Source organism: Rhamphochromis longiceps, linkage group LG12, assembly GCF_057381845.1.
Source record: "Rhamphochromis longiceps isolate RC_006_pf linkage group LG12, R_longiceps_female_GT1.1, whole genome shotgun sequence".
NCBI classification, from domain to species: Eukaryota; Metazoa; Chordata; class Actinopteri; order Cichliformes; family Cichlidae; genus Rhamphochromis; species Rhamphochromis longiceps.
The window spans coordinates 6,256,554-6,281,323 of record NC_140568.1 but is presented as its reverse complement, the minus strand read 5'-3'; the positions used below and the strand labels follow the sequence as shown (position 1 = coordinate 6,281,323).

General features: G+C 43.4%; 2 protein-coding genes and 1 pseudogene across 4 annotated transcripts; 2 read left to right on the top strand and 1 right to left on the bottom strand.

Annotated features, from left to right (window-relative positions):
* Positions 1 to 2,044: 2,044 nt before the first annotated feature.
* LOC146656709 (adipocyte enhancer-binding protein 1-like) lies at positions 2,045 to 15,707 on the top strand. Of its 2 annotated transcripts, XM_085424472.1 has the most exons (23): positions 2,045 to 2,411; positions 2,554 to 2,993; positions 3,841 to 4,014; positions 4,100 to 4,156; positions 5,602 to 5,994; positions 7,768 to 7,833; positions 8,319 to 8,384; positions 8,694 to 8,777; positions 9,797 to 9,868; positions 9,967 to 10,076; positions 10,379 to 10,518; positions 10,602 to 10,686; positions 10,773 to 10,917; positions 10,997 to 11,085; positions 11,324 to 11,447; positions 11,685 to 11,881; positions 12,012 to 12,188; positions 12,351 to 12,514; positions 12,653 to 13,188; positions 13,284 to 13,423; positions 14,121 to 14,220; positions 14,308 to 14,474; positions 14,567 to 15,707. In XM_085424472.1, the coding sequence occupies exons 2-23, from the start codon at positions 2,762 to 2,764 to the stop codon at positions 14,945 to 14,947; spliced, it is 3,699 nt and encodes a 1,232-aa protein (XP_085280598.1). In that variant the 5' UTR covers positions 2,045 to 2,411; positions 2,554 to 2,761; the 3' UTR covers positions 14,948 to 15,707. The 2 variants fall into 2 exon arrangements, with proteins under 2 accessions (XP_085280598.1, XP_085280597.1); XM_085424471.1 differs by having other exon boundaries at positions 2,045 to 2,993.
* Positions 15,212 to 19,802, bottom strand: LOC146656708 (DNA polymerase delta subunit 2-like). 2 transcript variants are annotated; one of them, XM_085424473.1, is made up of 11 exons: positions 19,645 to 19,802; positions 19,222 to 19,454; positions 19,003 to 19,124; positions 18,793 to 18,916; positions 18,595 to 18,709; positions 18,316 to 18,514; positions 18,105 to 18,185; positions 16,609 to 16,766; positions 16,165 to 16,292; positions 15,975 to 16,076; positions 15,212 to 15,830 (listed from the first exon to the last, which is right to left on the bottom strand). In XM_085424473.1, exons 2-11 carry the CDS (start codon positions 19,445 to 19,447, stop codon positions 15,670 to 15,672), a joined length of 1,416 nt encoding a protein of 471 aa, XP_085280599.1. In that variant the 5' UTR covers positions 19,448 to 19,454; positions 19,645 to 19,802; the 3' UTR covers positions 15,212 to 15,669. The 2 variants fall into 2 exon arrangements, with proteins under 2 accessions (XP_085280599.1, XP_085280600.1); XM_085424474.1 differs by having other exon boundaries at positions 19,222 to 19,449; positions 19,645 to 19,796.
* A 205-nt stretch (positions 19,803 to 20,007) lies between these two features.
* LOC146656707 (paraspeckle component 1 pseudogene) lies at positions 20,008 to 21,768 on the top strand (annotated as a pseudogene).
* Positions 21,769 to 24,770: the final 3,002 nt, after the last annotated feature.

Below are 24,770 nucleotides of genomic sequence, written 5' to 3'. Positions count from 1 at the left end.
ACTCCTATTAAAATTAAACCTGATCTTGATTCATTTTGCCTTTCCAGTGTTTAGTTTTTAGTGAGCCTCATAAGTCCCAGCGCTGCTTCAGTGGGGTGGAATCGGCAGTATTGGCAGGCCCCTCATCTTTCATAAGATAAGCAAATTACTGGCTTGTTTACATGCTGGTGTGTTGAAAATGTAAATCAAACGAAAGAGACTTTTGTACTGAGTTAACAAAGATGCCTCAATGGAATCTTGATACTGGATGCTCTACATCTGCGCCTAATCAGACTTGTGGCTCCAGTCCCACAGTCCCAGATGACTGGGATGTGGTGGATCTGCTGAATCACAGCAGACACACACAGGACGAAAAGAAAAATTCTAAGCCTTTTTTCCCCCCTTTTCTTATGACCTGAATCAAAATCACCCTTCCCTAACCTATTTTCCCTTCCATGCTTACATTAGCAATGTTTTATTGAAGGAGTGATTTCAGCTGAGAGCAACCTAACTGACATGATTCCACTCAGAAACCCTTTAAAGGATTAATAATGTGAAACAGAGAACTCAGCCACATATCCAGCATCCTACCGGTGTGTCAAGGCCTCTGGCATCCAAGTCAGAATGACGAGAACAGAGCAGGGTTGACTTTTATGAATCTGTTTCCATTTGTACCTAGTGAGCCTGCTGGATTACAGTCTTTCTCTCTCACTTTCACTCTCGCCTTCCCTCCCCCAACTCTGTTCCTCTCTCTCTCTCTCTCTCTCTCTCTCTCTCTCTCTGATGTCATTGTTTCCTGCCCAATAGTTTCTGATGCTCAGTTCAGGTCTGTGTGCACACACATTAAACATAATGCACAGCACTCTGCTTGAAATGCTGACATATAGGAAATTACAGACACGTACAACACTGATGTCAGCCCCATTTTCAGTCGACTCTGTGCTCTGGTTTCTCTTGTCTGCACTGCAGACATCAAACAATGTGTGCGTACTACCTGTGGCCATGTCACCTTTTGCAGGTTGATTTAAGGCCTTGTAGGGTTGCCTATCTTCTCTTTGTGGTTATCATCCACTGACTTTCCTTCAGAAACTATAGCTGCCAAAAAAAACAAATGCTAGAACTGTTGCATTATCTATAACATCATTCACGTCCTTTACACTGTTGTAACATATTAGCTTCCAACAAATAAAATCATTCCATTTGTGCTGTAATAATAACAGCAATAGTAATAACTAAAGTTATCCAGCTCTGTGTTAGTTCCAGCTCAGAAGCCCTGTGCTTGACCTTACTGTAGTCCGAGATTTCTGCAGCATTCTTCACAGCAGTAGTCATATCCCCCATCGATAAGATTGCACAACACCATAGTTTTCTTAAAATCAAATCCCACGCAGTCTGTTTTCCTTTTCTGCGTCACTGTCCTCTGAGTCTGAGACAGTACGAACTAAATGATTTTAGCACGTTTTCATGCACTTGGACGTCTGTACCTGTGTATCTGTCTTGTTCATCACAGTCTGAAACCCATTCAGAGGACATCTCTTCTTTTTCTGCTCCTAAGCAGAGTTTATAGGAGTTCTGCGGGCTTCACAATGCTTTTTACCACATTGCTTAATATCTGGATTCTAAATCTAGAAACTGAAATGATCTAAACTCTTAGCCTAGACTTATTAATGGATCAGTCATTCTTCATTGAGACTAGCTGCAACCTTTTCTACACACCCAGAATTTAAAGGCCCTGACAGGCTCTCCAAACAGTGGACAGAGTAAGAGGAGGATGGGGGATGGTTAAAAAAAAACACAGCAAATGTTAATTCTGTCATCTGCTCAGACAATTCTCTTGCCCAGCGTGTGTATTACTCCAACCCCCCCCCCCCCCCCCCCCACCCACCCACCCACCCCCCACCCTTTTGTGTAACACAACCTTTTCTCCAGAAAGGAGAAAGAAAAATACGTAACACTCAGAGGAATGAGCGACAGTGCACCACACTGAAGTGATGGAAAGCAGAGATCCCCTTTTTTTTAAGTACCAAAGAAGAATCTATGTTTTACTCCTGCCTGTTTCCCTTTTTTTTTCTCCTCTTCTTCTTTTTTGGAATTCCTCACTCTGAGGATTAGCTTGTGTTTGTCTCAATCCTCCCCCTTTTGCCCATTCTCTCCTCCTCCTCCTCTTCGGCTTGTGGAATTCAATGTCCTAGGAATCACTCCCCTCTCCTGCTGCTTTGTGGTGACTGAGGAATTCAGCCAGAGCCGAGGACGAAGAAAAATTGGCGTTTAACTCCAGGAGGTGCAAACCCTGCAGTCTGGGGCCCTCACCTGCCTTCCTTCATCCTCCCCCTCCAACTCCTGTCTGAGCACTGCACCTGTTCTGACTTGTCGGCCAGGTGGAGGGGATCCTCTAGCCTTGCGCTGTTTTTTCAGCTGACCCTGGCTTCGGGGTAATTAGGAACCCTGTCTATTAATTTGACTGGATTACTGCTTTGCTTTGCATCTTTTCTTTCCGTCTGTCTCTACAATCCACCTCCCTTCCCTCCCTGTGTATCTCTACCCCCCTCCCACTCCATCTCTTGTCTAGAGCAGTCTGAGGCTGGCTGACACTGTGGCTGTGTGGGTATGTGTGGAGTTGCAGAGGTTTCCCTTCTCGAGTAAAAGTGTGGATCACAAGGAAAGAGCACACAAGGGGGCCTAAGGGTGAAATTTAACCTTCTGGCAATTAAACTGGAGTGAGTGTTGAGCGGTTGTACAAACTCCAAACCAAAGGATTGTGCGAGTTGGAAGAGCAGCAGGTATGAAGATCCAGGCTGTGACTGCGTCTGCGGCTCTGCTGGCCCTGTGCTGCCTGCTGATGATCCCTAGAGGAGGAGAGAGCGCCGGGGGAATAGTTTCTCTCCGGCAGGCTGGGGATCAGCTGCGAGACGAATCGCCGGATGACCCAGAAAGAGAGCAAGGACTTGTAGCAGACTTACTCCCAGAGGAGGGTGGCATCAAGACCAAGAGAGAAGCAGAAGCCAACCAGGCAGGTAAGTGGAAGAAATTATATTTTGTACTTCTAAAGCACAGATGTGTTATGCCGACAAGATATCAGAGCTGCTGAGGTACTGCTTGAGTTGTGGCATGACATGGAGCAAATGCAGACACAAACACACAACGATTCGGTCTCTGACAGCTCCAACAGCGTGACAAAGTCCATGTGCTCGTCTGTCCACTCCTGCTTCCCCGCACAAGGGAGCGGGACAGATGAGCTGGTTTAACTCACACCAGACAAGAGAAGAAGACACTGAGTCGAGCATCTTGCAGACAGATTTTTTTATGACGCGTACCTTTTCCACTGCCTCAGTTGCTCAAGCCCTGCATGAATAATGCTGACTCTTCTGTACAGTCCCGCTAACACACTTCAAGCAATAAGCCCAGTTTTTGGAGCCATTAAATAAGCTCTTTGATGAGTCTCGCTTATGCTGCTGAGGTGAAAGCGGTACATTTATTGAGTATCTGGACTGATTTTGGATCATTAAAGCTGAACTGTGGTTAATAGAGCACAACTAATGGAAAGAGAGAAACATGGTTTCCATGAAGGTGCCACAGGACTTGAGGAAAAGTCAAAAGGAAATACTGATGGACCTCAAGCAGCCACTGAAATGTAATTGGCAGTCTGGACTTTCCTTGGAAACACTGCAATGTGATGCAGTGAAGAAATAGTTGCATAATCTCAGACCCAAGCCTCATAAAAGAACTAATTGTGTCTTTAGCTTCTGTATGCAAGGAGGAATATGTTTTCATTTCAAAAGATTTTGTCACAGAACCGTGAGGAGTGGGCTCTGGAAAACCTCTCTCTCTCTCTGCCGCTTCTTTTTTTCCCCTTTTTTCCAGATATTTTAGGCCGGGTGAGGAGGGCACCTGATGAAGACAAGAAGAAAAAGAAGGACAAGAAGAAGAACAAAGAGCCAAAAGACCCCAAAGCCACCAAAAAGCCAAAAACCGACAAGAAGGGAAAGAAGAAGGACAAGAAAACAACAACCACAACTTTGCCCCCGACCACAACAAGTGAGAAGAGAATACTAAGCCTTCAGCCTGCTTCACTGATCACTTGGATTTGATTGTTGTTAAATCTTGTATCTTATATTTCCAGCGATCCCAACGGAGCCACCCACCGAACCATATACAGATTACCCCTATCCCGATGCCGGTGAGTGGCACACATGCAGGGGCTGCTTGAAGAATATTGACTCAGTTGACTACTAAATTTGAGTTCATATAACTATATTGTTAATATGTGTTAATGTTAATATGTTAATATTCTGTGTGTTAAATTGCCTCCCACTACTGGCTTGGAAAAACATGTTTAACAATTTTTTTTTAAAGGCTGGGAATATAAGAATATAAATGGGATATAAACATGACAATATAAATGGAAACTTCAACCATTGTATGCATCGAAGTCTGAACAGGATTTGGTCAGTGCTACTGCACCTTTGAGAAAATTTATGTAAATCGCAAAATTATGTCATTCAAGTCTGTTTTGGGGTGGACCAGGAGCATAAAAGAAGTGGATTTGCCTCTGGTTTGTAGATTTGAAAGCCGTAACCTCAAGCATTTTGAGGGCTGGATGTGAACACAATGGTGAGCTGCAGAGGAGTGTGGGATGAATGTAAGAACCTGAGGACACTGTCCACATAAAATCTGACCATTCAAATCATGATCATGCAATACTGAAGAAGATTTCAAACACCAGGGTCAGAGGCCATAAAATGACCACAGAAAAACTTGACAGGGATGATTAATCTCATTAAAGTTTTATGCAGCATGACTTCGTTGTCCCAACACTGTTGAATATTAGAGAGTTTAAGTCACTTCCACATTAGCTTATTTTGTACAATACCAGATTGTAGACAGATGGAGGAATCTACCGTGACATCACCCATTGGTTTCTGAAGTCTGGCCTTGAGATGAGTGTTTCAGCTGTTTCTGCCATCTTGGTAAAACTGGAGCTCATGAGAGGGCAGTTTTATACCGCAGATAATCTTCCATTTTGATACACGGAATGACCAAGATTTTTAAAACAGACCATTTTTATCCAGCGTGACCCAAAACGAAAGACTGAGCTCAACAGGAAAGTGTTTACAGAGGTCAAGACAGAAAGCTGTTCTCCCTTTGACATTAGGCTTAGTAGCTTCTGCACCCAGAAGCTACTGAAAATGACAAAACTTAGAGTTAGAAAGATCAAATGTAGCCCCCTCCTCATTTCTGAGCCAGCTACCAGCTCAGTGTTACATTAGCCTCACATAACACACCTAAATCTCTAAATCACAACACTGAAATGAAGACTGAAATGTGGCACACACACCTAGATGTAAATATAGCACCTATTCCGATTAGGCAAAAAAGTTGTGCTCTTTTATGATTTTTTACCCATCGAGGGTTACAGTGTTTGTTTGTTTGTTTGTGAGGATTTGTTGTTGTTTTTATTCAAATACAAATTTAAAACTAGAAATATGTCTAAGTAGTAGTGGAAAGGAGGAAAAATAATTTCAAAAATCAGAACATTATAAAACACCAGAGAACCATAAAAATATTTGTGTCCAGACTTGTGAGCTCACCATCAGCCAGCTTTTGTGTCTGTTTCCCTCTCAGAAACTGATTACTGGAGCCCAGAAGATGACTACTGGGGTCCTGAGCCCACACCCTCCAGGCCAAAGCCTGAGGCTGCGATCACAGATCCCCCATACGACTACTGGAAGCCAGACGCCCCCGTAACAGATGCCTATGAAGACTACTTTAAACCAGATGAGGAAGACCCAGCTGCTCTTGTAACATATGCCTACGATGACTATTGGAAACCAGCAGAGAAAGAAGTGCCCACTTCAGCGCCTGCCATCTACGATGATTACATGAAACCAGACGAGACAGACCTCTACACCTCTGTGACCGATAACTATGACAGCTACTGGCAAGAAGTAAACCCAACGCCTGCTGCCCCTGATACAAAGCCTGGAACAGATGACAGCGATTACTGGGATGCCACATGTACGTATAAGTCTTTCGTGTCTTTGTTTTGATTGAGGATGTTTAGTGTGGAGGCAGTTTATGTAACATGAATAAGATGATGAAAGCATAATTAGATCCATGTGGCAAAATGGGGGGGCGCTGAAACAATTCTGAGAAATATCATGAATTTACTTAACTGACAGGGGTGTTTACAGGAATTTTTCAGTGGGGTAGGCCAAGGTGTGGGGCACGATTAAGGCAGGGGCCCCGTAGGAAAAACAATTGTCTTAAATAATTTTTTTTTTATCAGAAATGCAGAAAATTGGTATTAAAGAAACTGATGCTGCACAAAAAATACTTTTACAAGCAATCTGACTCTTCACTTAAGTAATAGTAAAGGTTTTTATCATCAGCTTGTACTTTAAAAAGCTTGCTTTAGATACTTCGAACTAACAAGTAACTACAACTTGAAAATAACTGGTATAGAGTACAAAATGTGACACTTATATACAAGATGTAATGGAGTAGAAGTAGACAACAACATAGAAATACTAAGGTACAAGTAAATTAAAACCTTACTTCGATGAAATAGTAAAGTAAATTCTCTCATCTGATGGTGTTAAGTATTGTAGCATTAATAGTAATGTACTCCAATAGCATTAAAAGATTAGGAAACACCCTCACCTTCAGAGGGGATGGATGCCACCCCACATCCTTCCTCTAGGCACTCCCCTGCCAGTGGAAACTTGAGTCGAGACAAATGCTTTACTCTCTGTCTTGTGAAACTTGACATTTAAAATAATGGCAGTTAGTAAAATTTTAGTTTATGTCTTTAAAAGTATGAGGGAGTCAAACAACAAGAACTCAATTAGGTCAAAATTTCCCCTTTGTTTTATCATTACTGCTTTGCGGTGTGGAAATAAAAACTGCTGGTAGTGGTTAAAAAGGATCATTGTCAGAGTTTAAAGTGCATTCTTTTAATGCTAATTGAGAGGTCATGTGTACAGAAATAGTTACAGAATCAAAGGTGTCTTTTTTAACAGTGCTGGGTTGTATGATATTATCAAGAAGCTTTTAAATTCATGATTTAAAAAATTAAATATTTCAATTTCCCCATGAAAGTGGTCACTTGTGCTTCTTTTCTTCAGAAACATACTAGATGATCTAAGACAGTGTTACTCTTTGTGAAACAGAAGGAAAGAAGCAAAGAACAGACACAAAAAAGGAGTGAACTGCACTATGGGAGACATTTACAGAGAGTAGGCCAGCAATCTGTCCAGGATGTACCCTGCATTTTGTCCTCTGTCAACTACAAAAGGCTTCTGCCTCTTACCAACCCTTATTTGGATAAGTGATTAGGAATAGGATGTTCAGTGATTAATCAGCTGGACACTCAGTAAACTCGGTGGTTTGTTTAAGCTGAAGGAACTGCGTAAACTTCTGATTAAATAACGTTTAATAACAGATACCCGCTAATCTTTTGGATCCGATTTTCAGACATATTGGAGAAAACTTTTATGAGCGCTCTTTATTTCTTCCAGCTGAAGTCAACAGAGGGCTTTTTTTCCACGGGATGAAATGCATGCTGGAAACAGTGTGTCGTGCAGACCTGTGACACTCATCTGGATTTGAATGGCATGCTCTCATTACTCTTTGTTTCCACACTACTGTACAGTACCTATGCTCCTTCAGCATTTCCAATGATTCACTCATACTTGGCCCTTCTGCATTCTTGCTTATATTCCCCCATTTCTCTGTCTGTTACACTTAAATCACCTCTCAGCTTGACCTTTTGAATTCTTCTTCCTGCAGATGAGGTGCAACCGTCACCTGATGGTAAAGAGGTCAGCCCAGAAATTAAGGTTGAAATCCTGCCAGGTGACTGCAGACTCTCATGACAAAATCAACTAATGTGAAACCTCTAGTAAGCATTAAGATACAAATGAAATAGCCAGCCCATACTTTGTGTTTCATTAGAAATGCAACACATGAGATTAACACTGGAGCTAATCTATGAGCTGACCTGCCCTAGTTTACACACAGGAGTGGGTGGGTTTATTTCTTCCACACAGTCAACAAAACTTTCCACAGTTTTCTTGTAGAGCAACAAAAAGCCCTGTGATCAGAGCCCAGCAAAGTTATGTTTCTCATAAATGGGGAATTGAAGATTTAACAGCTACGTTATACAGCGGGCATCACACCAGCATCAAAATAGAAAACTCCTCTTGTGGTTGAATAATTCGGGCCACTGCTAAGTTGTAAAATTTTGCATGTAATCCCATAAAGCTTGACTCTGTAAAGTAGCGGCGCCTCCGAGGGGCTGAACGAATCGTCTGACTTCGTGTTTGTTCTCTTTTACACAGAAGAGCCCACCGCCACCGCGCCCTATGAGGGGACCTGGTATGATGATTACGACGAGTACGGGATGAGTATGTGGCCGCCCGCTCACACACATGTGAATCACAACCATACTCGAATGTTTTCTATTATTGGTTTAGTCACAGAGAACTTCCTGCCAATAAAGCAAACAGCAAAAGAAAGGGATAAACAACAGTTGGGTCAATAGCTTTCAAGTGTTCCTTGATGACCTGTTTGCATTTCTTAATGACTTGCAAAACCACAAAAAAAAAGCATGCATATACAGTACACTACTGTGCATGGCTCTGTGGTAATCATTGTTGTTTCTATGAAATTATAAGTGATTTTCTTTCCTTTTCTGTTGTTGTTGTTGTTTTCAGAGAGAAAAGAAGACGAGACTGATGAAAAGTGGATGGAAAAAGAGCGAGAAAGAGCAGCCAAAGAGAGGGAGAGGGAAGAAAGAGGTAAGGAGACCCACATGGGATTCTTCTTTTTGTTATTTGCACCACCGTGCGTAATCCTGTCAAAGCAAAGAGAGTGCCTCATGAACCCAAGTGGAAAAGTACTAACAATGATGTTGTCTCCCCTCAGTCATATCTAGTCATACTAAGAGAATGCAGATGTGATTTCCATGCATACAAATGTGTGTGTCTCGGGCACTTGCTTTAACTTGCATGACAGGGACAAAAGTTCACCCCACCAAAGTAAAACGGAGATTAGGGCTGTAAAGAGTTCAGAAATCTCATATGGGCTGGGCCCAAAAGCAAAGAGCGTGAGATAAGCTAAGAAGGCTGTGCCGGCATCGGATTGGAAGTGAGGGATGAAGAGGAGTGACAACAAAGGGAGAAGTATTTCAGCTCTTTTGTGCCACGTGTCTGCCGTGCGTAAAGTTGAAGGGGTAAAGCCCAGAGCAAGTGATATATAACACCACCAGGACTGCTGTTAATGAGGCTCTTCCTGTGTGCACAGTTTGACCCAGACTAGGTCTAAGGTGAAATGATTTTGCAGACGTCTCTGAGAGTTGTTGCATTCTTCCGTAAACCAACTATATGCATCTACAGATACTGTGTAAATGGGCGCATGTGTGTGTTGTGGGTGAGAGAGCTTACAACATGTTTTACATTCTCACTGTCAGCCATGTAACCAGCATCACGCTCCAGTATGTGTCAGAATATGAATAATGACAATGGGTGAGAGACTCTGCAATCTTCCTTCATGGTAAAAGTCCAGGTCAGAGGGATGATGATGATGATGATGAGTTTCAGAGCAGACTTGGACTAGAAGCTAAATCATAACATCTGGTGTGCTTTGTTTTTTAACCGTAATCTGGCCCTCCAGGTCCCCGTGAGGACTTTTGGCAAATAAAAATTGTAAAATAATACTGAGTTCCTCCATCATTTCTGGGCAGAGTAAAAGAAAAAAAAATTCAGCCAAGACAGCGCAATTTATTTTGCATTAAGACTGTTTGTCTGGCCTCGGACAGAGAGAGCGCAGAAGCTAAAGGAGGCAGAGGAGAGAGCCAGGAACAGGCCACGTGTCTTCAAAGAGCCAAAGAGTAAGTCAACATCTGTTCAAATCTGGAGAGTATACAAGTATAAGCTTTTGCTGAATGTAATTAACACATTATTTAAATGTTCTCTTTCTGCTTGGCAGAGTGTCCTCCCCTGGGGATGGAGTCTCACAAGGTCGAGCCAGATCAGCTTTCAGCCTCTTCTATGTCTCAGTATCACTTTGCACCTCAGAGGGCGCGCCTAAACATGCAGGTACACAACAATCAGGGCGGGGCCATGCACCTACAAGCAGGCCTTGAAATAACCACCAGCTGCCAGCAACACTGAAAAATACTGTTATTGTTGGGTCTGTCACTTCCAGGAGCTGCCTTAGTGGTACATGCTTGACGGATTCTTTTAAGTCCTCAGTATTTAAATCAACAATGTGTTTTTTTGGGGGGGTGGGCGGGTGGGGGTATCCAAATTCTTCTGTTAATGGATGCAAAAGTAGATATGTTGCTTTGGCACTCAAGATACTAAAAGGGTTCGAGTATTCAGTAGCATGTGTCTCCCAGGGCTCCGATGATGAGGAAAACATAAGAGGTGGAGCGTGGTGTGCAAATTCAGAGGATGCTATCCACTGGTTTGAGATAGATGCTCGCAGGGCGACAGAGTTCACCGGAGTCATTACTCAGGGACGGGACTCCTTAAATGAGTAAGAGACAAACAGACACGCAGACATAAATATGCATCATTTGACATTCCTACACCCAACAATTTGCCCTCTTCTTCTGTCAGCAATGACTACGTGACGTCCTACTTCCTGGCTTTCAGCAATGACAGCAGAGAGTGGACCACCATTCACGATGGATACGCCGACTGGGTGAGTTCATCTAAAACTGTGCCACTTCCACAAGCACCAATACTCATCTTCCTCTCCCCCTCATTCACATGTCCTCTCTTGTGCAGTTGTTTTTCGGAAATAATGATAAGGACACCCCAGTGATGAACCAGCTTGCGGTGCCCGTGGTGGCCCGCTACATGCGAATTATCCCACAGAGCTGGAACGGCTCTCTTTGTATGAGGCTGGAGGTCCTAGGCTGCCCCCTGCCTGGTGAGTCGTATGCCCACACACTCACACACACCTTAAACACAGAAAATGAATAATTTTTGCTGCTCTTTTCTCCAAACAGATCCAGTTAATGTTCTGTACAAGCAAAATGAGGTGACTCCCGTGGACTACTTGCAGTTCAAACACCACAGCTACTCGGAGATGGTTGATGTGAGTTTCCCTGCAAAGTTTATCTGCTGGCTGATAGAATTCCAGGAGGTCCACTTTAAATGCTCTAATATAAATTGCAGCTTCATTCTGTCCCAGTTTTTCATTTGAACCACCAGAGACCAACATGACATTTCCACAATAACATAATATTCATTATTAACCATCTGCTTTGTAGTGCGTAATGTAATCAAATACAATGCTTTGCATATTTACTGTTGTCTTTATCTCACCTATTCAGCTTATGAAGTCAGTGAATGAGGAGTGCCCTAACATCACCACCATCTACAGCCTGGGCCGCAGCTCCAAGGGACGGGAAATTGTTGCCATGATAATCTCTGGCAATCCCACAGAGCACGAAATAGGTGGGATCTCAAGCAGGAAACGGGCAGATAGCCGTGTTCTTATTGTAATGTGTGCTATAACAACACAAATGCTGTAATGTGCAGTATTTCAAACAGTCTGGGATGCTGATTCGTTGAAATTACGCTGGGTCTTTATGGCACCACTGTGGTATCCTGCAAATCCTAATAAACACCAGGCGGACACCAGCAGATTAAGGCTGACAGACAATTACAGTCTCGCCCCGGTTGTCCCCACAGGTGAGCCAGAGATCCGCTTCACGGCAGGTCTCCATGGAAATGAGGCAGTGGGTCGGGAGATGATCCTGCTTCTCATGCAGTACCTGTGCAAAGAGTATAAAGACAGAAACCCCAGAGCCCAGCGCCTGGTGGAGGGAATACGCATCCACCTGGTGCCTTCGCTCAACCCTGACGGACAGGAGGAAGCTTTTGAAGCGGTCGGTGTAAAAAACAATCAATTAATGACAACATGTTTTAAATACTGTCTAAAACAAAGAGGAAATGTCTGTGAAACATAGTGGGCTACTTAGATGAGTATGTCTCTTTTACCCAATTTCTACTCTGCAGGGATCAGAGCTGAGCAGTTGGACCACCGGTCACTTCACCAATGAGGGCTTTGACATCTTCCAGAACTTCCCTGATCTGAATAGTATCCTGTGGGATGCTGAGGATAAGGGCATGGTGCCTAAACTCACCCCCAACCATCATGTGCCTATACCAGAGCACTTTGAAGCTAATAGTTCGGTAAAGCAACAAACAAACAAATACGCATATAGATATAGATATAGATATAGATATATAAAGTCTTTGAGACTAACCAGGTTGTGGTAAACAAAAACAAAAGTATGTTACATGAGATTCTGATCCTCTGTCTGTGTGATCCTGATCTTCCTGCTTTTGTTCCAGATTGCTGTGGAAACCAGGGCCATAATCTCCTGGATGAAAAGCTATCCATTTGTGTTGGGTGCAAACTTCCAGGGTGGGGAGAGAATTGTGGCCTATCCTTATGACAGCTTACGTCTCAACAAGCCTGCTGAGAGCCAGAAACCTCAGAGTCGCAAGAAGAGACAGTATGACTTGTTTCCCTACCTGTGTTCTGTTGTTGTTTCTGTACCTTTACGTACACACGTATTGTCCAAATGCTAATTTTTCACCTCTGTGAACCACCAAAATAGTGCTTAATGATTCATTTAGAATCATGTCTGCAGGTATGAGGATGAAGGTTTTGATGTATCTGAGTGGGGAAGGGGCTACCATGAGGAGCCAGTGGAAGACTGGAGAAGCAGAGGGTATGCAGAGCCAGAAGAGGAGTGGCGGGGCCATGGATTTGACCATGGTCACGACACAGGCTATGACCATGGTCGCGACCCTGGGTACGACCATGGTCGCGACACAGGCTATGACCATGGTCGCGACACAGGCTATGACCATGGTCGCGACCCTGGGTACGACCATGGCTATGACCCTGGGTACGACCATGGCTACAATCACGCGTACAACCAGGGTTATGGGCACAGGGAGGAAGAAGACGATGACAGAGGAAGAAGTGCAGGCTACCATTATGCTGAATCTGAAGATGAGCCCCGCGTGACTGCAGACGAATCCCTCTTCAGGTGGCTAGCTATCTCCTATGCCTCCACACACCTGACCATGACACACAGCCATCACGGCTCCTGCCAAGGAGACACACCAGGAGGGGGTCTTGGAATTGTCAACCGGGCCAAATGGAAGCCAGTAACAGGCAGTAAGTAGAGACCAGTGCGTTTAAATTCCCACGTATGTTTATAGCACACCCTGGTGGACAGTAGTTGCAATACACGCTCTTGATCTTCCCTGCAGGTATGAATGACTTTAGCTACCTGCACACCAACTGTTTGGAGCTGTCCATTTTCCTGGGCTGTGATAAGTTCCCTCATCAGAGCGAGCTGGCGTATGAGTGGGAGAAAAACAGAGAAGCAATGCTCATCTTCATGGAGCAGGTTAGTCCCAAACAAACACAAACTGTAACCTGTCCTGACTGTGCTTCAGTCTGTAGTGAAAAGACTATTCAACATCCTGCTGGATATAATGTTGGATTTTAAAATTTCTAAAAAATAAAAATAAATAAAAGTACCTAAAATTGTGATTTACAGCATTGTGATTTTGCAGTTATTCCTCCTCTGTCCAACCGAGATGTTTCCCACGCTGTATTGGTTTTCCCGAGGTTGCTCCCCTTTATCCTTAGATTTGTCCACTGAGGGTCGACTGACAGAGGATGTCATATGTTGTACAGTTTGCGGAGCTCTTGGAGGCAAATGTTTGCTTTGGCTGTATAAGTTAACTGTCTGTTGCTTTGAATAGTTGATCGCAGGTGTTTAAATTCATATACCACTTATCAAAACAGTTTATTATATTATACATATAAAAGACCCAAATGCAACATAAAAATGGGAGTAGGATCAAATATGATTCTTTTGTAATGGATGATTTTTGAGTGGAATCATTTTAGAATAACTGAATCATTAAACCACAGCTTTTTGGATCAATCCAAGTATAATTTTGCTCAATTTTACTCCAAAGTCCACTCATGAAAAAATGAAACTACTGATTTTACTGAGCAGTTGAAGAGAACTACTACTCAGCAACTGTACCTTGTACTTTGCTTCTTTCACTCATGTAACTATTTGTGTACTTCAGGTGCATCGCGGCATTAGAGGGATTGTGAAAGATCAGCAGGGGAACCCTATTGCAAACGCTACTGTATCTATCGAGGGGATAAATCACGACGTGACCACAGGTCAGTATACTGTCCACACCATCACTCAGGATGTAATAAAATATAACATAGCTCAAACTGTGCTCAACACTACTGTTGCCATTGTAGCACCAACGGGGGATTATTGGCGTCTGCTTAACCCCGGGGAGTACCGCGTGACGGCTCGAGCTGAGGGCTTCTCCTCGTTGACCAAACTCTGTGTGGTGGGCTATGAGTCGGGTGCGACTGCCTGCAGCTTCAACCTGGCCAAGTCCAACTGGGACCGCATTAAACAGGTAAGACTGTCCCAACTTGAAGTGCCTCGATGCATGTGCATCTTAGCAGTATTCAGTAAAGCCTCTTTGTTTTTTCTTTAATTTCTCTGCAGATTATGGCCCTCCACGGCAACAAGCCAATTCGAATTGCCTACAGCAATAGCAGAGTACAGTACACCACAGTCAACAATGGCCACAGGAGTGTGATCGGTGCCAGTAATGGGTCTTCCACAAATTCTCGACTCAGTCCTGAGCAGCGACGGAAGCGCAAGATCGCTCTCATCCGTCGTCTTCGCCAGCGGAAGTTAATGAAGGCCATGTCGATGAGAACGACGTTACCCCCTACAACAACAACCACAACCACAATTCCCACAACAACAGAGGCCACCACATCCTGGTATGAATCTTGGGTCTGGGGAGAGGGACAGTCCTCAACTCCTGGCGGCTTCACAGACTCCATCATGGACTATGACTACGAGATCAGTGACTATTAAAGAAAACACAAGTGGCTTGTTTCAAGTAAACCACCGTCCTCTCTTAACTGTAGTTCACGTTGCCGTGTTGTACTTAGAGCTGGCTGAAGAATCAAATTAGGGCTCTCGTCTTTGTACGACGTAAGCAATGGGAATGTACAGAATATCAGCTATATTAAAATAGTACATCTGTTAATCAACATTTGAAATAAGGTCTCTTCACAGAAATGGAACCATTTTAGATTTTTTTTCCCCAAAGATCACACTTCATTATTCTCTGACTCGTTCAATCACTTCTACGAATGCTTCGTGAAAAGAAGTTTATTGTGGATGCACATAAAAAAAAAACTGTTATTTACACGATCTTCACATATGGCAGAAATATTTTTAGTGTGAACATTCAGTAAATGTGGGAGAACTTGGTAACAGATGAAGGAGTACAGAGGTTTTTATCATGTTTTCTCAGACACAGATGGGTTAGAAGAGTTATTTTTCAAATAAAGGCTTCTTATTAAACCACGAGGGTCTCTTCCTTTCTTTTTCATTTGCTGGTTTTCTTTCAGTTCAATGAAAAAAAAACAAAAACACAAATGTTACTTTAACAGAAACACTGAAAGGAACCCATGAGGTAAATGTATCTTATTGAAAAGCTTGTGTTTTTTGGATTGAAGTTAATTTGATCCTTCTCTGGCCAAAAGGAAAAAAAAAAAAAAGAAAAAAAAAAAAAAGCATCAGCTGTGTCCTCAGTGGCTTACGTTCATCTCACTTTCCTCATCTTCATCTGCAGAGAAGGCAGAAAAGCTGATTGGCTCACAGTGAAGAGTGCGTAAATTGACGAGGCACGCCATCTGTGTGCTGCTGAATTCTGGAACGGTAACCAAAAGGACTTCCTGGCCATCCGGACCTGGCGGGATGAGAATACGAGCAGCAACAGTTAATTATTTATTACACATTAGTCTGTGTGAATAGTACATTTGTAGCTTAAAACAGATCATATGATAACATCCACAAAGTTTCTTCTGTTTACATGCAAATGGCATGCACTAACCTTTGATGAGCTTGGAGTCAAAAGTAGGGGCATTGCCACTGAAGTAAACATGGGGACACTCTTCCAGGATGAAAGGGTCTTTTTGGTAAAATGGGTAACAACCTGAGCAATTCATAGAAAATCTTGTCAATAAACCAATAGTGTGTTTAGATTTACCAGAGGCTCTGCGTGTTATTCTGTATCAACTAACCTAATGTGTCAGGTGCCGTCGGGGCCAGATGTCGGAGTCGAAGCGTTTCCTCTAATATTTCCAAGTGGCTGTCCCTGCTGCTGTACCTCTGAATGTCACAGACGTTCTGCCCTGATGTACCGAGGAACCTTCAAGGAAACAAGCAAATACATGTAAACCTAAACATATTTGCACCTAGAAGTGAATATTAAAGTGGATATGAGGCATAAATGGAGCCCTGCTCTGAAAAACTGACATAGGCTAAGTGCGTCTGTGAAGTTGGATTTAAGAAATAGTGCTAAACACGTTGAAAATTTAAACTGTAAGCACTTATTTTTCAAATCCAGCTACACAAACAGAGTTATATCCATGTTAGTTTTTGAGAGCAGGGCTCTATGGTGTAAATTAGCCTGTATACTTGTAGTGTTTCATGCCCACTGTAACAACATGTGTGACGCTGCTTACCTCACTCCGTCTATGCTGGCGTGGTATGGATTGGATGCCAGCTGTAGTGTGGGGTAAACGGACGACAAGGGGAACATGCATCGGTGGAGAGGCTGCTGTGGGAGGGTGTAGTTGGTGGGGTCGTACTGGCCAGGCATTACATCCACAGGAACCGAGGCCTTAATCAGCAGGAGACAGTAATGTGTAGCAAAAGAAAAAAAACAAAACAGTAGAGTTGTTTAGACGGTAATAATCTGTGCTTTTCCTCTTTTCCTCCAGTCCAGTTTATCCACCATCACCCTTCTGCACATGCCCAAACCACCTCAGCCTGTCTCTCTAACTTAGTGTCCAAACCGCTCAACCTGAGCTGTAACTCTGATAAATTCATTTCTAGTCCTGTCCATCCTGCCCACTCTCCATGAAACTCTGAGCATCTTCAACTCTGCCTCCTCCAGGCTCAACATCCTGTCTTTTTGTCAGCACCACCCTCTCCATACAATACATCATATATTACAGCATGTCCAGCTCGTCTACCTGCTCTTCTTCACCTCTCTTGTGTAGTCTTTGTGAGGCTGCCACGATTTATTATAATCAATGACGTCAACAATTAAAATTTAGCGACATGTAATTTTATTGTCGACGTGTCTAATACCACGTAAATCTGTTTTTTTAAATGCAATACACTACAGGGGGCCATGGGGGCAGTATCCCCTATTTCGTCTGCCAAGACTGAACTCAATACTAAAGAAGAAGAAAGTAGTGCTAACTGCAAAGCAGGACAGAAGAAAATGGAAACGGGGATTTAAAAAAAAAAAAAAAAAAGTGAAAGAATTTCACAGAAAACAAATAAAGTAAATGCAGACTGTGCAAAGCAGAGCTTTCCTTCCAATTTGCTGTGGGACGAGATAACAGGGTGATATTCACTGGTGGGCAGATGAGATACTGGAGCCCAGAACAGGTGGTTTGCCCACAGGAAACGGAGATAAGAGTTATTGAAATAATCATGGACTAATCGACTAAAAAAAAAAAAAAATGGCAGATTAGTTGACTACCAAATTATCTTTAGATGTAGCCCTAACTCCTTGCTTTGGATGGTTGACCCCAGGTACTTAAACTCATCCACCTTCTCTACCTCTGCTTCTTACACCTTCGCCTTCAAACCCATCTCCCAGTCATTCACACACACATGTATTCTGTTTCGATTCGACTGACTTTCCTCCACCTCCCCAGCTCCTCCACCACCTGCTCCTTACTCTTACTACAGATCGCAGTGTTGCCTAACTATATCATACTCCATGGAGATTCGATTCGTGCCCGAACTCATATGTCAGCCTGTCACCACTGCAAAAAACTAAGGGCTCAAAGGCAATCCCTGGTTTAATCCCATCCCCATCTATCATTCCTTCCACACTTTCTCATACAGTATCACAGGTCCTCCCTTGGCTCTCTTGGATGTTATGAATCATAACATAAACATTTATCATTAAAGTAAACTGTGTCAAAATCTTCAGACTTACCACCAGCTGAAGCAACAACTCATCTAGCAAACGAATGGCATCCACACTGCCAGCTTGAGTCTTCTTAGTAAGATACTTGGCCTGGGGAAAAAAAAAAAAAAAAAACAGAGAAAGGGTAAAATATTTATTTTTATGTTTTAAGTAAACCAGTTCACATGAGTGACTTGGGAGGAACGTGACTATATGACAAGGTTCAAACCATTTTTCCCACCTTTGTTGATGCATCCTTGTCTTGAGTGTTTTGACTCAGGAGGTTTCCCGCCAGCAGAACCCTGGAAATTGTTGCTGCACCACTCTGCTCCCCGAGGTCACCGAGCTGACCAGTTACCATGTCGACAAGCAACTGTAGGCCCAGCATGCTGTCAGCATGAGTACTGCCAAGACCCAGACCTGATGCCAGGAGCACAAACCTGTATGAAGGCAGGCAAAGCAATTAATGTTGTTTATCACTACAGGCAGGGATTTACACCAATTAGATGTGTTTTCATACCTGTCAGAGTCAAGTGCAGGCCTTGCTTTCTGCAAAGGAAGATCCGCTGTGCAAAAGTCCTCAACTGTGAACTTCCCATCGTTCCTCTCAGCACCATATACTGCAATGACGCTGCCTAAGAAAGACAACAAGAAACACCTACATCAGACTCATACGTCCACAGCTCATGTGATGCTGACATCCTGAAAAACTACCAACCTGTGACACACTTGTCTTTGTCAATTTTCCCCTCTAGTTTAATCCTCTGCAGTTCATCCTCCAGAATCAACTCATCTGATTCATGAATGTATTTTGCTCGTGGAGGCTGGGGCAGGAGGTTGTGCTGGAGAGCAAGGAAAAAGAAAGTTGTTAAAGTACAATTCAGTAGCTGCTTTCAATGTGTGGGGTGAATTTAGCACTACTTCCAACCTCCTCACTGATTTCTTTCAGAATAGATGGCTGCAAGTCCATACGCTTGAACAGAGTCCCTACAATGCAACACTGCTCCGCTGTTTCTAGATCACACAGCTTCTTGATAACCACATCTGATCCTGACAGATACAGAACAGAAAAAAAAACAGATTAAGAAATAGAAATCAAATGTTTCAGTGTCCCTGATGTAGGTAGGTAAGATTGCTCTGAGCTTACCCCACTTCTGCTGAGCTCTCTCTGACAGCAGAGGCCTCATCTGCATGAGTCGTGCTGCGTAAATGTGAGCATACTGGCGGCTGAAGCTCCGCTCCCCAACTCTGTAGCGTTCAGAGCACTGACTATAAGCCAGAGACGTCCTCTCAAACACCGGGCCCTGGTCCTCCGAGGCAGGACGGCAGAGCAGAGAGGAGCCCTCCTTCTGTACACTTAGGTCTGAGAACATGACTGTCCTGAATAAAAGCACAGGAGACATAGAAATGGGTCTATTTTAGATTTCAAAGGCTATCAATTTAAAGCACAGTCAACTCAATAACATGCTTACAAGTGCAAGTAAAGTTGTCTGGGTTTTTCCTAAACACCCCGACTTTTCATGTGAATACCCTGAAAATTAATATAATATGACAGATATAACGACCTTACCGAAGAAAATAGACGTTTGCACTTCAGTTGCTACTCCTCTGAGATCAAGTGTGTTGATATTTTCAGATATCGACGATTATTTTCAGTAGCTTGCGAGCAACAGGAATAATTCCCGCGAAATCACCCGCTCACCGGTGACAGTCTCTATGTACGAGGGCAAACTATCGCGAGAAGTAAGAAAACATTTTAAAAAAGTCAAAAATCTAAAGCACCCGTAGTAAGGAACAAAACATATATACAACACATTTTAAGCAGCCTTGTTATTTTTATACACTTACATTTTACATATTTTTTTTAAATAACTGCATCGTTTTTGTTTTATTGTTGTTTTTTCTCGTACCGTCGCACATAAACTACGTCGCCGATGTCGCAACGAATTGAGGTCACAATAGCGTAGCGCGTACCTTCGCCATTTTCACAGCTCTTTGTGCGCTACCGTTTGCAAAGAGTTTCTGTGTTTTTAACAAGCCATTTGCTACTTCAGATTTTAAATCCATTGCGAGAATGCAAGGAAACAGAGGCCCCCAGCAGAACCGCGGCCCAAACCGCCCGGGAGAGCAGCTGAAAAGCGAAGGAACAAACAGCAACGGGCAGCAGCCAGAGCCCAACGAGCAGACCAACCCCAACGAGGCCTTAACCCTGGACCTGCAGAGCTTCAGAAAGCCCGGGGAAAAGACCTTTACCCAGCGGAGCAGGCTGTTTGTAGGTAATTTACCAACGGGTGTTACCGAGGAGGACCTGGAGAAGCTGTTCACCAAGTATGGAAAAGCCAGCGAGATATTTATTAACAAGGAAAGAGGCTTCGGCTTCATTAGGCTCGAAACGAGAATCATAGCAGAGATTGCCAGAGCCGAGCTAGATGATACCCCCTTCAGAGGCAGGCCCATACGGGTGAGGTTTGCGACACACGGAGCTGCTTTAACTGTGAAGAATCTGCCAGAGTTTGCGTCCAACGAGCTCCTGGAGGAGGCCTTCGCAGTCTTTGGCCAGATAGAAAGAGCTGTGGTCATAGTGGATGACCGAGGGAGACCTACGGGGAAGGGCATAGTGGAATTCACCTCAAAGCCAGCTGCAAGAAAGGCTTTGGATAAGTGCTCTGATGGTGCTTATCTTCTGACAGCTTTCCCCCGGCCTGTTACAGTGGAGCCTATGGAACAGTTTGATGAAGAGGAGGGACTGCCAGAAAAGTTGGTCAACAAAAACCAGCAGTATCACAAAGAGCGTGAGCAGCCGCCACGATTCGCTCAGCCCGGCTCCTTCGAGTATGAGTATGCCATGCGATGGAAGGCCCTGATGGAGATGGAGAAGCAGCAGTATGAGATGGTGGACCGCAACATGAAAGAGGCGCAGGAGAAGCTGGAGGCTGAGATGGAGGCAGCCAGACACGAGCATCAGGTGATGCTGATGAGGCAGGACCTCCTGAGGCGGCAGGAAGAGCTGCGAAGGATGGAGGAGCTCCACAATCAGGAAGTGCAGAAGAGGAAACAAGCCGAGCTCCGACAGGAGGAGGAACGCCGCAGGAGAGAGGAGGAGATGAGGCTGCGCAATGAGGAGATTATGAAGAGGCAGCAGGAGGGCTTCAGGGGCAACTTCTCTGAGAACAGGGAGCAAGACATGAGGATGCATATGGGTGGTCATGGGATGCCCATGAACAGAAACTCTCTGGGGGGCAGCTCTGGTCCAGCTGGTACTCCTGGCTTGGCTGCAGAGAATTCACCAATGTTGCCAGGGCCAGGAAACAACAGCATGCCTGGAGGTGGTCAGGGTGGCTTCCCCAGAGGCCTCCCCGGCCCTGGAGATTATGGACCTCCCAATAAACAACGCAGATTTTGAATTGCAAGCTTAATTTCCCCCCCCCCCCCCCTTCCTTTTCATCCTTTTCATACTCACTGTACTTTTAAGTTCGGCTAGTGTTAACTTTTGAACTTGGAAAACTGCATGTCATTTTTTTGTACCTGCCTATTTGTACTTTTGATTATTTTTAGTTCTGAAATGTAAAAACTCCAAAATGAGCCATGTGTTTTACTTTACTTCTCACATTAATGTATTTTCATAGGGGTAGAAAGGGCTTTTGTCCTGGTTATGATAACTTTTCTGGAATAAATTCCTGATTCCCTAAATAAAGGCTTTGGTTTATTCAGAGTAGAATCACCTCAGCAAGCTCAGGACTGCACACAATAGTGACTTTTGTCTGCACAGTAGTGTGAGTAGTATTGTCACTAACAAAGTAAAGAGTGGCATTTCTGGCACTCAATATTGATTATTGGTCATCTGTGCCTGATTTATTAATTACCAAAAAGTGAAATGCAAATGTCAGCAATTTATAGCAAGTACATCTTATCACAGCTTTGAAGCTCCATAAACCTGAGTCTTACTGATAGGTTGCAGTTAAATATTAAGCGAGAAACATGGGCTTTTGCACGGTCGTTTTTCTGCTTTATTTTGATAACTAGGGGGAAAAAATGCCTCACACATATTGAGAACTTCTTGCATGTTTTGCTGAATACCCAAATCTGGCTTCCCACTGATAGTGGAAACGGTAATGTCACAGTCATTGACAGATTTCAGTTGGTGTTTTTTAATTGTTTATAGTGGTAATTCACATCAAGTAGCCTCAAGACGTTTTATATAGCAAGGTAAAGACCCTTCAGTATAAGAGAAAACCCTGATGAGGTGATGATCCCCTATGAGGAAGCATGTTGGGGGAGCACAGAGAGACAAATCTTCAGAGAGAGAGAAGATAGAAGTCATAGACTTGTAGTAGCAGCCTATAAATACCTGGAGAGTGAGGGGGGGGGAAAGGTGAGTAGAGAAGAAATGCTCAGTGCATCCTGGGAGGTCCCCAAGCATCCTGACAGCAGCTCAACTAAGAGATGTTCATCTTGGTAGAGTCAGCGCTGCCAGGCTCCTCTCATGGGCACGCATTTCAGATTTGATTGAACCAGATTATAATTAATACTTTGTTAGTGAGGGGAAGCATTTTAAATTCAACTCTAGATTGACCAGAGAGCCAGCGAGGAGAAGCTGATACAGGAGAAATACGATGTCTATTTTTAGCCTCTGTTAGTCTTGTGGGTGCAGCGCGTTTTTGATCAGTTCAAGGCTTTACAGTTACAACAGCCTCCTCGCTGAAAACAGGAATAATAAATGTAAAAAAGTGGTTTATGTTATGTTCATGTTTCAGATAGATAAGAGTTCCAAAAGGCGTTTTCCGCTTCAATAACAGGCGCTTTTCATCACCGCTACAGCTAACGTAGTCAACTGGTTTCCATGATCAGACAGCTGGTTAGGAGACAACCTTAGCGACAACATTCAGTGGTATAAATCTCAAAAGTAAACGCAGCGATTATGTTATTATGTTATGTGTGAGTTAGGTTCACCCGACCTGATTTTTGCAGCGCTATAATACATATAATTTAGACCGATCCCCGTATACAGTGTACAGTTACCTCGACGCAGTGTTGGTGCACTAATGATCCACCTGCAGATTACGCTACTGGCGCTCTTTGTCTCTCTGCTCTCAAACTCGCCATCTAACACAGGTTAGCCTCGCAGATGTGAAGGTAATGTGAAGGCGTATCCTCACCCCCTTGTGCAGGCTGCCGCTCCCTGAGCCTGGTTGTTCTGGAGGTTTCTTTTTGTTAAATGTTTTTTCTTCCCTCTGTCTCCATGTGCTTGCTCATCGGGGGCTGTTTGATTGTTGGGGGTTTCTCTCTTTCATTGTAGGATCTTTACTGTACAATACAAGCAGCTTGAAGCAACTGCTGTTTTGATTTTGCACTATTAGTGAAGACATGATATTTGCTTCAGTGGAAATTAACTTTACACATTAATTACTGACATCGTAGTTTTACTGTGCCTGATAGAGAGAGCATCTGTTACATCAGTATTAGTGAAAAAGCATTTTGACATACAGAAATGCAGACAGGTTTTGTTTCACCACTCTTCCTTTAAATAACAAAATCTGCTTTGAAACATTATGTGTGGCAAAGAGCTGTTATCACACTTAATAATTAACACTTCTTTCCCTATGAGCACAGTGTTTTATTAATTGACAAGTAACTCCCTGCATGGGGATTTCACCATTTTGTAATCTACACAGGTTGTTTGTGACTCATCCACTGCCAAGCCCAGTGATTCAAGCTTTTTTCCCCCTCCTCCTATCAGTAGCAAGAAAAGGTAAACACAAAAATCAGCAAACTCCTGTTTGTTTTTTCTGTAAATAACTAATACCTTTTAAAAGCAATTTCTCCCTTTCATTTTCCTGGTTGTCTCCGGCTTCCCTTCAGTGGCTCCCCAGTATAAAATCACTGAACTAGCCGAGAAGAAAGCAGAGGACTGATGACTGCTCAATGACAAATAAAGCACAGTCCAAACACTCATGCCCACGCAGTGTGAAACGGCACAGAGGACAACAACCCTTTGAGAAGAATCACAGCAAAGCTACATGTGAACAGAGCTGTAAATGGTACTGATTCATATGGGGAGGGTGGAGGGCAGGCCAGTATCAGTTAGAAAATACAACAGAAAGTGTTTCTGATTTTGACATATTTTTCATTTGGTTTGTGTCATACTTAATAAAACATTCTTATTATCAGGATGATACAAACATGCAGAAGTAACAAGTTCTTTGTGCAGCCATGTATTTTTTTATTTAAGTCTAAATGGAAACAAATGCGATTTTGTTTCATAAAGAAACTTCTTCATCTGTTTTCTTCTTCTTCTTCCAGCTGCTTCATTTAAGGGTCACTGCAGTGGATTGTCTGCCTCCATCTCTCTCTTCTCCGTAATCTTCTTTCTTTTTCCACGTCAGCTCCATATTCAACATCCTTTGTCCAAAATATCCACTATCCCTCCTCTGCGCATGTCCAAACAATCTCTCTAAAGTCGTCTCCAAACTGCTGAACCTGAGCTGTCACTCTGATATATTCATTTCTAACCTTGTCCACATCAGTCTTAATAGGTGACCATCTCAGCTCGACAGCTCAGCCTCACATCTTTTTGTCAGAGCCAAGTCTCCAGTCTCCAAACCTTACATCATAGCAGGCCTCACAACCGTCTTGTAAACTTTCTTCGTTTGAAAAAATCAGACTTGTCAGTAAGGGCTGTATTGATGGAGTGAAATT